This window comes from Rhincodon typus, chromosome 28 (assembly GCF_021869965.1).
Source record: "Rhincodon typus isolate 14 chromosome 28, sRhiTyp1.1, whole genome shotgun sequence".
NCBI lineage: Eukaryota > Metazoa > Chordata > Chondrichthyes > Orectolobiformes > Rhincodontidae > Rhincodon > Rhincodon typus.
Genome location: NC_063359.1, coordinates 19732604 through 19746167, shown reverse-complemented (window position 1 = coordinate 19746167; position 13564 = coordinate 19732604). Strand labels below are relative to the sequence as shown.

General features: G+C 39.7%; 1 protein-coding gene across 15 annotated transcripts in view; it reads right to left on the bottom strand.

Moving 5' to 3' along the window:
* LOC109918587 (myomegalin-like) overlaps positions 1-13564 on the bottom strand; it is an 84367-nt gene that overhangs the window by 15295 nt on the left and 55508 nt on the right. For all 15 annotated transcript variants that reach the window (XM_048613600.1, XM_048613588.1, XM_048613590.1 and 12 more), the window contains 4 exons: positions 10564-10689; positions 9937-10053; positions 5754-5943; positions 2222-2334 (listed from right to left, as the gene is read on the bottom strand). In XM_048613600.1, the coding sequence (XP_048469557.1) occupies positions 2222-2334; positions 5754-5943; positions 9937-10053; positions 10564-10689 (546 nt within the window). The remainder of the gene's footprint in view (positions 1-2221; positions 2335-5753; positions 5944-9936; positions 10054-10563; positions 10690-13564) is intronic.

Sequence of the window (13564 nt, the reverse complement as noted above, 5' to 3'; positions counted from 1 at the left end):
CAGCAAATGTACAATAGGAAGGTAACAAATAGTCTAAAAATCTGGCAGACTCTTCTGCTTTCCCCATGGCAAGTTTGATGATGGGGGAAGCATTTGGGAGTGTCCCCTTGAAACCCATTTAAGTCCTTGGTAGAAAGGCAAGTGGACAGCTTGATCCTGGCAAGGTCAGTGCTAACCCTGCAGTGGCTTTGGGGCTTGCCATGTGGAGGCATTGATCCTTGTGGAATTCTGGGCATGGGGGTGGTTGCTGTTCAAAAGGTAATGAATGCCTAATTAAAGGTCCCAGCATCAGTTCTGAAGAAGGGTCACTGGATCCGAAACATTAACTCTGATTTCTCTTCACAGCTGCTGCCAGACCTGCTGAGCTTTTGCAGCAACTCTGTATTTGTCCCAGCATTACAAGTGGTTTTGTCAGGGGGGAGTGGGGGTGCAGAGCAGGCTCAGTCTCTTTCCCACAGGTCCTTCTGGGCTGGGATCAAGCAATGATCATGGGTGTCATAATGGCATCAATGGTTGCCTCCTCAGTGGCACTGCCATTCAATACAGCAGGCAGCCTCTGATTGGTCAGAAGTTCTTAGTGGGTAGAACTTCCATACCCAGCATCCTTGATCCTACAGAGGCTTTTGATGCTGGTCTGTCAAGTGTCCGAGTAGAACAACATGCAGTAAATATTCCCTAAATGGAGCAATGCCAGCTCTACAACTGGCAGCCAAAACACTCAACACCTCTACAAGATTCTACCCACAATCCCTTTTTAATGTACTGTTTAGTTAGGAGGTGTATGGTCAAAGAGCCAAGGAATAGTCATGTCAGTGGCTAAATGGAGGACTTTAAGTTGCTTCCAAGTTTAATCAGTGGACACTCATTGACAATGTGAGTCACTGTTTGGACTGCACCACAGCCTGAATGGTCTTGGCAATCACACTGTTGGTGGGCAGCTGCACACAGAGGCTTTAGCCAATCTGCAAATTGTTTAAAAGGGCTTGTGGTCATCATGGAAGATATAAGCCAAGTGAATATGAAGTAGAAATTTAATGGAGAGTATTTTCCATACAGCCTTACATAGTCATTAGCACAAAATGTCCTAATTCTAGAGTATGTCTTTAGATCTATTCTTAGGGATAAAAAACATAGAAATTACATTACATAGAATTATGCAGGTCTGAAACTTTGATCCTACTTAAAACATATACAACAATGATTAGATCCTTCCAGAGTGCAAGGAAACAATGGCCCACATCTTCCATTCTCTGGAATGTCAGAGAACAGATATACCATTGAAGATACGCGTCATGTTCTTGTGGAAATCCTGATGTACAGGCAGCATATATGGGAATTGCCCGGGAAGTTCAAATGCCAGATGGGCAAGTCCCTTCTGCCCAGAACCCTGGGTCAATGTTTCCAACTTTGAACTAGAGTCAGTGACTTGGGATAGATCTGTTCAATTTACCTTCACAATTACCGAGGAAATGTTAGACAGTTTAAAACCTGGTCTGACAAGTGAGTGACTCGATATCCAACCTCCAGAATCATCACCCCGGAAACCCCAGCCAGCTGACTACTTCACCAACTGCCTGAATAACTCTAGACACTACCCACTCGCTTAAACAATAACCCAAACTCATTCATTAAAAGACTGAACCTGTAAATACTTCACAGAATCTGGCAGACAGTGCTTTAAAAAAAAAGGGGGACGCATGCTTTCTTACTGGATTCTACTGCAATTTACTGGGCTCCCCAGGAAAACGATGCATTATCCTTCAGCCAGGATAAGTAGTTCCCAGAAAAAGTGGGTAGTAGCACTGGGTCGGGATAAGCTTCTTAAGCAGCAGCAGCATTGTGCGCAACATTTCTGATGATCATGTTTCAGGCCTATGTAAATTATGTACAATTTTATAAGCACAAGGAAATCTCAGTTTTTATTTAAAACTCCCAGATGGAGCTGTATATCTTGAGCAAAAAAGGGATTAAGGGGAGTAGACAGGAAAGTGCAATTTAAATGTTAGATCAGCAATAATTGTACTGAGGTGGCAGAGCAGGGCAGGATGGTCCACTGCTGCTCTAATTGCTTATACTCTTATGTAGTGTTAGTTGTTTTCACCATTAGCCAGGTGCTTTACAATTCCTTTCTAGAAGTGAAAAATGAATTGGGTGGCTGGCCAGGGGCTTGAGGAGGAAATAAGACAAGAAAATTTTAAGATTACTTTATTTGCAAAAATACCTGTTTTTCCGTCCTCAAGCTGCTCATACACTCGAAGCTCCATTCTTAATGACTGCAGTACCTGCTGGTTTTCTGTGAAGAGCTGATGCTGTAAGTTAAGTTCTCTGTGCAGCCTACAAAAAAGAAGTTGGTTTAAGTCAAAAATATTAAAATTCTCACACCTCATCTTCCTTCACATCACTTAATTTTTAACATCTCAAAATACTCATCAAAAGAGTTGACAGAGTAACCTTGAAATAACCCAATTGTGATTCCAAGTCAGAATCATAAAGCATGGAAACAGACCCTTTGGTCTAACCAGTGCATACCAACCATGTTCCCAAACTAAACTAGTCCCACCTGCCTGCAATTGGCCCACATCCCTCCAAACCTTTCCTATTCATGACCTTATCCAAATGTTTTTTAAACACTGTAACTGTACCTGCATCCACCATTTTTTTCTGGCAGTTCATTCCATACACAATTCATCCATCATTTTGTTTCTCAACATCTAATGAGGTCTAACATATAGGATTTACAGCATTGCTTTGAGTTCTCCACTTCTATAAAGTTTGAAATGTTTCTTTCGAAATGTACACATTTTAATACAGAGGGCTGGAATTTCAGAGAGAACACAGAACAGTCCAGCCAGGAGCAGGCCCTTCAGCCCACCATGTCTACGCTGACCAAGATGTCATTCTAAACTAGTCCCATCTACCTGCACATTGTCTGCATCCCTGTATTCCCTGCACATTCATATGCCTGTCTAAGTACCTCCTAAACATCAGCTTCCAACACCTCCTCTGGCTGCACATTCCAGGCAACTACCGCCCTCTGTATAAAAACTTGCCTCACACATCTCCTTTAAACTTTCCCTCTCTCACCTTAAACCTATGCCCCCTGGTATGTGTCATTTCCACCTTGGGAAAAAGACTCCAGCCATTCATCCTATCAAGTTGCCCCTCAGCCTCTGACACTCTAGCGAAATTTTTGCAATCTCTCCTTATAGCTAGTAGACTCCAATCAGGCAACATCCTGGTAAATAAAAAGCGAAAGAACTGCGGATGCTGTAAATCAGGAACAAAAACAGAAGTTGCTGGAAAAGCTGGCAATATCTGTGTAGAAAAAAATCAGAGTTAATGTTAACTCTGATGTTTTCTTCACAGATGCTGCCAGACCTGCTCAGCTTTTCCAGTAACTTCGGTTTTTGTTCATAACATCCTGGTAAACCTCTTTTGCATCCTCTCCAAAGCCTCAAGATCCTTCCTATAATGTGGCGAGCAGAACTTCATACAATACTTCAAATGTGGTCTAACTAAAGTCTTAGACAGCTGTGATGACTTCCCAACTCTTATACTCAGTGTCCCAAATTACAAAAAGGCAAGCATGCCATATGCCTTCTTTCGCACCTTATCCACTGGTGTTGCCACTTTCAGGAAGCTATGGAAGGGTCCTGCCACTTACTGTATATGTTCCTCTTGTATTTGAGCTCTCAAAATGCACCACCTCACGCTTGCTCAGATTGAACTCCATCTGCCATTTCTCCGCCCAACTAGTCTATATCCTGCTGTATTCTTTGATAAGCTTCCTCACTATCCACAATTCCACCAATTTTGGTCAAGTCTTCCAGTTAATAGTGGGGACGTTTTAAAATGACTCACTACAACAACCTTCTTGTGTTACATCTTTCCACGATCTGCTTATATATCTGTTCCTCTATCTTCTGCTGGCTATTGGGAGTCCAACAGCATAACCCCATCATAGTGATTGCACCTTTCTTATTCCTACTTTTTACCTATATGGCCTTGTTGGATGAGCCTTCCAAGACATCCTCTCTTACCACGGCTGTGACAATTTCCTTAATCAGTAATGCAACTCTCCCACCCTTTTGTATCCACCCCCCTCTCTCTCTCACCTTAAACGTCTAAACCCTGGAATATTGAGCTACCAGTACCTGTCAACCAAGTTTCTGTAATGTTTACAACATTGTAGTCTCATGCACAAATCCACACTCTAAGCTCATTTGCCTTACTTCCTCAATTCCCTGCAATAATATAAATACACTTCAGACTGCCAGTCCCGTCATGTTCAGTAACCTGGCTCTAGCTGTTCTTCCTATTAGACTTACTTGACTTAATATCGACCTTCTCCTCAATCATTTCACTTGCTGGCCTACTGCTCTGGTTTCCACCTCCCTGCCACACTAGTTTAAACTCCCGAGTGGCACTAGCAAACCTCCCTGCAAGGATATTGGTACCCATCCTTCTTGTACAAGTCTCCACTGCCTAGGAAGAGATCCCAATGATCCAAATATCTGGAGCCCTCCCTCCTACACCAGCTCTTTGACCACGCATATAATTGTATTACCTTTCTATTTCTGGCCTAACCAGCACACGGCACAGGGAGTGTGTAATCCCAAGATTACAACTTCAGAGGTCCTGCTTTTCAACTTCCCACCTAACTGTCTAAATTCCCTTTTCAGGGCCTCATCTCTCTTTCTGCCTATATCATTAGTACCAATTTGGACCATGAAATCTGGTTGTTAACCCTTCCCTTTCAGTATGTCCTGTGCTCACCCAAAAACATCCTTGATCCTTGCATCGGATAGGCTACATACCATTCTGGAGTCTCACTCAGGGCCACAGAAATGCCTGGGCCCCTGACTATACAGTACCTTAATCACTACTGCTCTTCTACACTTTGACCGTCCTGCTGTACAACAGGGCCAATCATGGCACCACTGATCTGGCTGCTGTTGCTGCTTTCCCTTAAGAGATCATCCTCATCAATGGTCAGGAAGATTACAAGGATCTTTAAAATGGTGGGAGAGACTAGGATACAGAAGTCCTGCCCCCATTTCTGACAAATCCAGTTTTTGCTGGGTTGGAAGAATGAGTGGGGGTAATGTCATACAGGAGTGAAACCTGAGCTCAGTGTTAATTTTAAATGGCACCGCTGAGTTCAAACAGAACACAATTTAGCTGTTGCAAAGGCCTTAAACTGCATTGTGAGGGTCACAAATTTATGAAGTGGATGTAAACACTCTTGAACAGTGAATCAGTTTTGTTAAACATGCATGAGACTTTTTCAAAAATTACCCCCTGTTTAAACTGTAGAGAAAACTGGCTGCAGCTGGTGTAGAAGTTATTTGAGCACTTTCAACTGAGTTCTTTGTTGACATTTCCTAAAGGGGTATACTTGTCCCTAATGGATTTTGAGGTCAGCCTAGAATGTATACTGAGTGAGTGGCTATGGAGTTGGCATGGAAGGTATGATGTGTGCTGGTGGCCAGAAATGTTCCAAAACACATTAATTGGATTTCCAGAGAATCAGGCTCACTAGGCCTTCTCGACACTCACTCACCCACTCCAGCTCTGCTTCCAGTGTCAATGGGCCCAATTCCATTCTGCAGTGCTGCTCCCCATTCCCGAAGCAAAAATATTTCAGTGATTCAGGGTACAGTTTATCAAGATAGGTCTGGCAAGTTGGGAAATCACTCAACTCAAGCAACCGTTCTTGGTCACCTGACTCCACCGTAGAGTATAACAATTACCTGTTGATTTCATCATGACTGCATTGCAGTTCATCTTTCAACTTTCTGCTTTCTTCATGAGCATTAGCAACTTTAGTTTGCAGCCGACTACTCTCCCTCTTTGCACGTTCACATTCACTACGCAGGTGCTCATTAGTGGCAGTCTTCTTTGAAAGAGATTCCTTTAGCTTCTCATTTTCTCTCTGTTTGTCTGCAAATCAATTTGCAAAAAAAAATTAGTTTGCTGCAGTATGGGAGGGTTTTTAAAAAAATTCTATGAAAGGCAAATATTGAATCTTTAATTCAATTATTTCAAGGTGGAACAGTTGGCATTTTTCTTCCTATCTGGCCTGTAGCGAGTTGTAAAAAAGCCCACTGTGACCCAATGGCTTAGCATGGCTAAAGGGCCGTGCAATGGAGTGATGCAACACACATTTGTTCCCACAATTCTCTAACTAATTCCAGTGACTTGCTAATTTTGGCTTGCTATAGGGCAAGTAGGGATCACTGACCTCCTGAAAAGGAGGAAATTTGGAGAAGGAATCACCTTTGTCTCTCTGAGAATTCAACTGCAGCACTAGAAGAAACTTGCAAATAGTCATCTATCTTTTCTGCTGGGAAATGAAAAACATACATTTTTGTCCATGCTCTCTTCCTAAAACCTCTCCACCTCTCACAGAAAAGACAGTACACTTGTATCTTGTTACCACTATATTGACATGATGCTGACAAAGAGAGAAAATCTAGAATTATGAGTCATCTCTATTCATTCAGATATGTCAACCTCCACATGGAAAAGTTAGTGGCTATTACACAAAGGAGATGAAGAAAGAGAAATTCAAAGCACAACATCTCTTTAAAACTGAAGTCTCTTTCTGTTATAATTACAATTACATGATTCATTTCATCGTCCACAGTCCATAATGTTCAAAATGCTTCATTCTAATCTTCTACATTAATTCTTTAAAATGGAGCAGATGAGAATAAGTTGTTATCAGGAATATGAGTAGGTCCTAAAGAAATATTGAGGAAAATAATGGAAATGTTGAAGACAACTACGATTATAAATTCAGCATTCTTTGTTTTTCTTTAACAAAAACCTTCCACACATACGAAGTGATTCAATGAAAATGCATAACAATGAGTCAATAATAGCAATAACCAGGAACAGAGAGTCAGAAGCAAATTTTTGCTACTAGAGGATCATCAATGGTCTGAAAGGTTAACTCTATTTCTCTTTACAGACACTGAACATTTCTGGCAATTTGTGAGTTTCGCTCAGATTCCTAACATCTGCAACATTTTGTTTCTGTTGAGGTTTGACAGAAATTCTGGTAGAACTGTTCAAAATGCTACAGAAATTTGTCATGGATAATTAGGAAAAACTATTTCCACACTCGTGTTTATCCTCTAGTTATCAACTAACTTGAAAATAATCAGAAAAAAGACAGAGGGAGAAATTGGGATAAAAAAGTCAAAGTTTGTAACAACATGGAATACTAGAGCAGTGAAGGAGCTCTTAAAAAGATAGTGTAAACATTTCAGAGTCTGACAAAATGGGAGAACGATGGAGGTGAATGGGCAGATCTTTCAAAAACCCAACATTTGCACAGTGGAGAAATTTAAATGAATCTAAAGATTCTATTCAATTATTTTATTACTTACAGCTGATTGAACAAATAGCCCAATTGGTAAAACAATACTTAGGAGAGCTGCAAACTTTCATTTGATTAATTTATGACGTGGTCTTTAAGCAGCAAAAGTCAACATCAATTTTTTTCTACTTTACCAGAGCCATTGTTGATGGAGAAAAGAAGAAAATCGGACACAAAACCTGAATATGATATTCAATACAATGTGGCAGGGGTATGTGCCATATGTGACTTCTGAATTGTGAAGTACTTAAACTGGTAGTGTACAGTAATTTCCTGCATATGGTTGATTTTTATTTATATGTACATGTTGAATGAGAGAAACATATTACTTTGTTGATTGGTCATACATATTGTTGCTCCTATTGATTAGTCTGGTTTTGTGTCATAGTGGTTTGGTCAACAAACATAGGAACATCGACAAGTTATGGAAATTTTCAGCCATTTTTGTTAGAAATTCTAACATTTATTGTCGAATGTCTTCTTATATACCCAAAACTGGCAGTTTCCATTGAATTTCAAACTAATACAGCAATTGTTCAAATACTAAAGTTCTGACAGATATGCTGGGAATAGTATTTTATGAAAGTAATGTCTAGACCTATGATTTGAAAACTTTTTTTTAAAAACCATTTCTGGATGGAGTCATTTAAATAAATCACAAGTGTAGCATGTCATTTTGAATGCAAATGGTATGTTGACTTTCGTTATAATGGGCTTGGAGTATAAATGTAGAGAAATAAAATCATATCTGCAGCATTGTGTACTGTTTTGGTCTTCCTATAAAGGAAGATAACTTGCATCAGAAGCAGTTGAGAGAAATTTTGCCAAGGCAATTACTGGGATGAAGGTGTTGTCTATGAGGAAAGGTTGAACATCGTGAACACATTTCTGACGAGGTAACAGAAAGGCTCAATAAGGACAATGCTGTTGATGTGGTATGCCTATACATACAGAAGGTCTGGTACAGTGCCACACAACAGATTTGTGAGGAAAGTTATAGATCATGGTACAAAAGGGACAGTAGCAATGTGGGTTCAAAATTGGTTGAATGATAGGAAACAAAGAATAATGGTGAATGGATATTTTTCGGGTTGGAAGAAGGTTTATAGCAGAGATCCCCAGGGGTCAGTGTTAGAACTCTTGTTTTTCCTGATATATATTAACGATCTGGGGATCAGTGTGTGCCGGGGACAATTTCAAAGTTTTCAGAAGACACAAAACTTGGAAGAATTATAAACTGTGAGGAGGAGGATGTGGAACTCCAAAATGTCACTGAAAAAGTTAGTGGAGAGGACAGATAGGTGACAGATGAGGTTCAATGCAGAGTGGTGTGAAGTGATGCACTTTAATAGGAGGAACACGAAAATTCAACACAAAATAAGGGGTAGAATTCTAAAGAGGTGCAAGAGCGGAGGGATGTGGTATGAATATGAACAGATTATTGAAGTTTGCAGAATAGGTGGAGAGAGCAGCTAATAACATATACAGTGTCCTTGGCTTTATTAATAGCGACACAGAGTATAAGAGCAAGGAAGTGATGTTGAACTTGTAGAAGACACTTGATAGACTTCAGCTGGAGGACTGTGTACAATTGTGGGCACCACATTATGGGAAAAATGTAAATGTAGCGGAAAGAGTGTAGAAACGATTTGGTTCCAGGAATGAGAAATTTCAGTTATGAGGATCGATTTAAAAACTTGGCACTCTTTTCCTTGCAGAGAAGGAGGCTGAGACAAGATTTGATAAAGGTTTCTCAGAATCATGAGTGAGCTGTATAGAGTAGATAGGGAGAAGCTGGTCCCGCTCATAAATGTAACAAGAACAAGAGGTCATAGAATTAAGGGGACATGTAAAAGAAGCAAGGATAATGTTAAAAAAAATTCACATAGCGGCTAGCTAAATACGGTATGGAATGCATTGCTTGAAGATGTGAAGGAACAAGGTTCAATTGAGGCATTCAAGAGGACATTGGATGATTATCTGGATAGAAATAGTGGGCAAGGTTGTAGGGGAGAAAGAACATTGGTACTACATAATGATGCTTGTTTGAAAAGTCGGTGCAGGCATGATGAGCCAAATGGCTTCCTCCTGCACCATAACAATTCTACAATTCTGTGGTAGTACTGAACTATGTTTATTGTAGTTTAGAAGATTAACAGGCAATCTTATTGATGCATGCAAAATTCTGAGAGGATTTGAAAGATGCTTCTCCTTATGGGAGAATCCAGAACTGGGAGGAAGCATCTAAAAATAAAGGATCTCCCATTTAAGAGGGGGATGAGGAGGAATGTTTTCTCTCAGATGTTTGAGAGGCTTTAGAATTGTCTTGTACACATGGCAGTGAAGGCTGGGTTATTGAATATATTCAATCACGAATTATAGATCATTTTTTGAGCAACAAAGGAATGAAGGAGTTTGGAAGGGGACAAACACGAAAGTGGATTTAAGGCTACAGTCAAAGGAGACATGATATTGGTGAATGTTGAGGAGTTGAATGGCCCATTCCTATTCTTTTCTCTTACAATGTTAACATTGACAGCAACACTCACCTCTAGTGCTTCTTGTCAGCTGCTCTTTTAAGGATCTGTTTTGTTCCTTCAGGTAATGAATCTGATCAGTCAGGTGACTGTGTTCCTCTGCCCCGTGGATGAAGATATTTGTGGAAGCTTAAGATGTAAGCACAGTTTTATAAGTATTAATGACTTTTTATGTAATACAAATAGCACACGTGCAAATAGATATTAGATCTTTTCTTCATTAATTGACAGGCATTTATTTTTAAAATCTCAATTTAAAAATACAGTATTTCTCCATAATAGGGATAAACTGTCAAAAAATAAACTACAATTACTATCAAACATATTTTTCAAATTCGCATGTCTAAACACTTTCAGGTTGTTATTTTGATATGAACATATACCAAATTGCAGGGAGTTCTCTGATGAAGTGCCACATCAACTACAAAATAAATCCTAAATGATGCATGCCTATTTCATAGTGGACCACTGCAATCAGCTAGAGATGGAAAGATTGACCTCCATACTACACTAAATTTTAGAAGATGTTTTTTGGCCTGCTACCATATTTAGAATTGGTTTTCTTTTAGCTGCTATCAACATTAATCAAATGCAGACTAAAGCTATTAATCTCAGATTAATGGAAGTGTCACTGCTCACCTGGATCATGTTCAGCCTCAGCAAGTCGACGTTCAAGTTGTTGTCTTAATCTGTCATTATTTTTAATAGATTCATCCAAGCGCTGCCTTAAACTTCGTATTTCATGAAGGTGTTCTGCTAATGTGTCTAAGCACAAAAATAATGGGAATTATTACTAACTATTCTCACATCACTCCCACTGAAATAAATGGGGAACCACAAATGAAAGGATGACAATTCATCGAAGTACCAAGGTATTCCCTTATGTTATCACCTCCATACATGCAAGTTTACTTTTATAATACTGTCATTCCTACACAAAATTTTGTACGGCATTCACTATCTGCAAACACTAGATGGCATCTGGAGAGGCGAGTCCCTCAACCATACTCATTTCATAACATGCAAACTAAGTAACCTCAGTACATCAAACAATTAATTTCAGGCCATTTCATCATTCTAGTCATTTGCGAAAACATGTGAAAAATGATACTCTAATACTTGCATAGCAGGGGATGTATTGAGCAAAGACACACATTAAAATACTGTATTAGTTTAAGCTTTTTAAAATAATGTTGTATAAGACAATTATATTACTAGAACAACAACTGGTATCCAACAACACCAGTCAGGTGTCACAGTTTTTCTATCACTACTTCATTTCTGCAAGCACATTCTGCAGTTTTGAGAAATAACTGCATTTTGCTTGAGTAAACAGAAAATCAAAGAACATTCTTAATAGCTTACTCTTCATTTTAATTTTTAGCAAGAAAAATGTAGTAGGCAAGTGCTTTTTGATGTTAGTTACTAATGTTAATTTTTGGGGAATTGAGATGAGAACGTAGATACCTTTTAACATCTGTGTCAGTTATTCTCAATAGTGAAGTGTGATAAATAGATAATTTGATCAAATAAATGAACAAACCAAATCTATAGCATGTTTACACAACTCGGGCATCCATTTGCAGATACAACTTGGTTGTTGTAATATTCAAACAGTAGCACAGAATATAACGAAGCCTTTTGGCCCAACATGTCTGCATTTACACTTTTGCACAACAATCCAGTTAGTTCCATGCGTCCACTCTTTGCCCCCATCTCTGCAATATTTTTCATCCTTCAAATATTCATCTAATTTCCTTTCAAGCACTACCATTGATTCTGTGCATAACATTATTAAGCAGTGCAGCTCAAATCCTAGCCGCTTGAATGAAAAACATTTTTTTAAACATATCTGCTTCTTTTGATAATCATCTGATATCCATACTCTCTAGTTACTGACTCTTCACGATTGGAAACAGTTAGACCCTGGTTTTAGCAACTCCAGTGTTGCAAAAATGCTAGAAGTTGTTGTGAATGTCAAATCCCAGCCCTGAATTTGGCATTTCACTTTCTTCTGGAGGTTGGATGGAGTGGTCCATAGCTTGCACATGTGCAGTCCCCAGAGGCAGCTGATTATTTAAATTAATAGATGAAAGAAACCACATTTTGGAGAGTTGTGATTTGCTTGATGTTATAGTCGAAGGACAGTGAAGGGGCGAGGGTAAGAAATTCTTTGGTGGGGTGCTGTCAAATATCCTTTCAGACCGTTAACTGGATAAAATTGCATATAAAAGGTGCATAAACCCCTTGGAACTATCCAAATTGTCAAGTCTGTGAAACTGTGTCAACCTGTTAAGAAGTGTCAAGAAGTGTTTATAAGAACAAGAGGACTTTTCTCAACAGATTGTCGTCTGCAATATGGAACATTAAATAATAGAACTATATACTTCTCCAATGTACAAGGGTACTTGTAGATAATGAATCGGCCTGGTAGGTGAAGAGGGAAAATGTGTGATAAAAATAGGCAATAAGTTGGTATGAGGGGCAATGGGAAAAGGGTGAAGAACATTAGAAAGCAGGGGAGTTTGTAGGGTTGAGCAGTTTCTTCTCCTTTCAGAGGGTTACGATACTCCTTTGGATATGGTCCCTGGATGTTTTTGGTAGAAGTGAGCACCCATTGAAATTGTATGCCTTTGTGTAAAAAAGTGATAAACTCATTAGGACTGCCAAAAGTGAGAGGGAGCTGACCAAAACAATATTGTGTGGTAAAAAAAAGGCTGGTTTTCAGAATGCCTGTTCTTGTGAAACAATTATAGGATTTGTACTGCATAGTTGATTTCCTAAACTCTCACTTTCACAACTGCGTGCCTACTGATGGACAACTCAAACTCCTTACTGAATGGAAGTGTTTGCTGCCATAAGTGAAATATTTATTTTCATGAGGGATTAGTTAAAGCTACTTTGATGTATCGGAATTTTTTAGTATCAAGGAGTGTTTTCTTACCCAAATAATGATATTTTAATAAACTGATAATTCAGGAGGCACACTGACAGAAAATAAAGTTATGCCCACACTGGATAATAGATGAGTTGGCACAGAAAGAAGGGCAAAGTGTATGGGTGGACTGATTAAACACTGATTTGGCATAGGGGCTATAAAATGTCCTTGGAAGATGGTCATAGGGCAACTATTAGGGGTGGACAGAAGGAGATAAGTTGGCTCAGATGGAGTATGGAGAGTAAGCTTTCCACCCATCCTGCCTCAGGAACCAGTAGCCGCCTCTGGTCTTTCTGTGTCACCCGGTTTACGTCCCAAACTACCTTGCCAAGCTGGACCAACAAAGGCTGGTACAGGCAACCGTTTTAAAGATTGGGTGTGTTGGAACGAGGATTTCCCCCATCTCTGCATTCCTGAGCATCATTACAAATGTAAGCTTTTAAATACTTCCTCGGTCTGTGTGAAGTACGTTGCAGGGCCCTTGCCTGTTGTAGCTGCAGTCACACGTCCGGATGGACCGCTGGCTGTGTGAGTGTGTGTGTACATGTGTCCTTAACCTTATTATCCTTCGTTACAGGCAGTGCCAGGCCAAGTGAGGATTTTTATACATTCTGTTCAGAATTCCAGCTTCAGTACTTTGCCTCTCTGCTGGCAGACTGGCTGGTGTTAGTGTATTTGGCCCTTAACACGAGCCATGCTCCA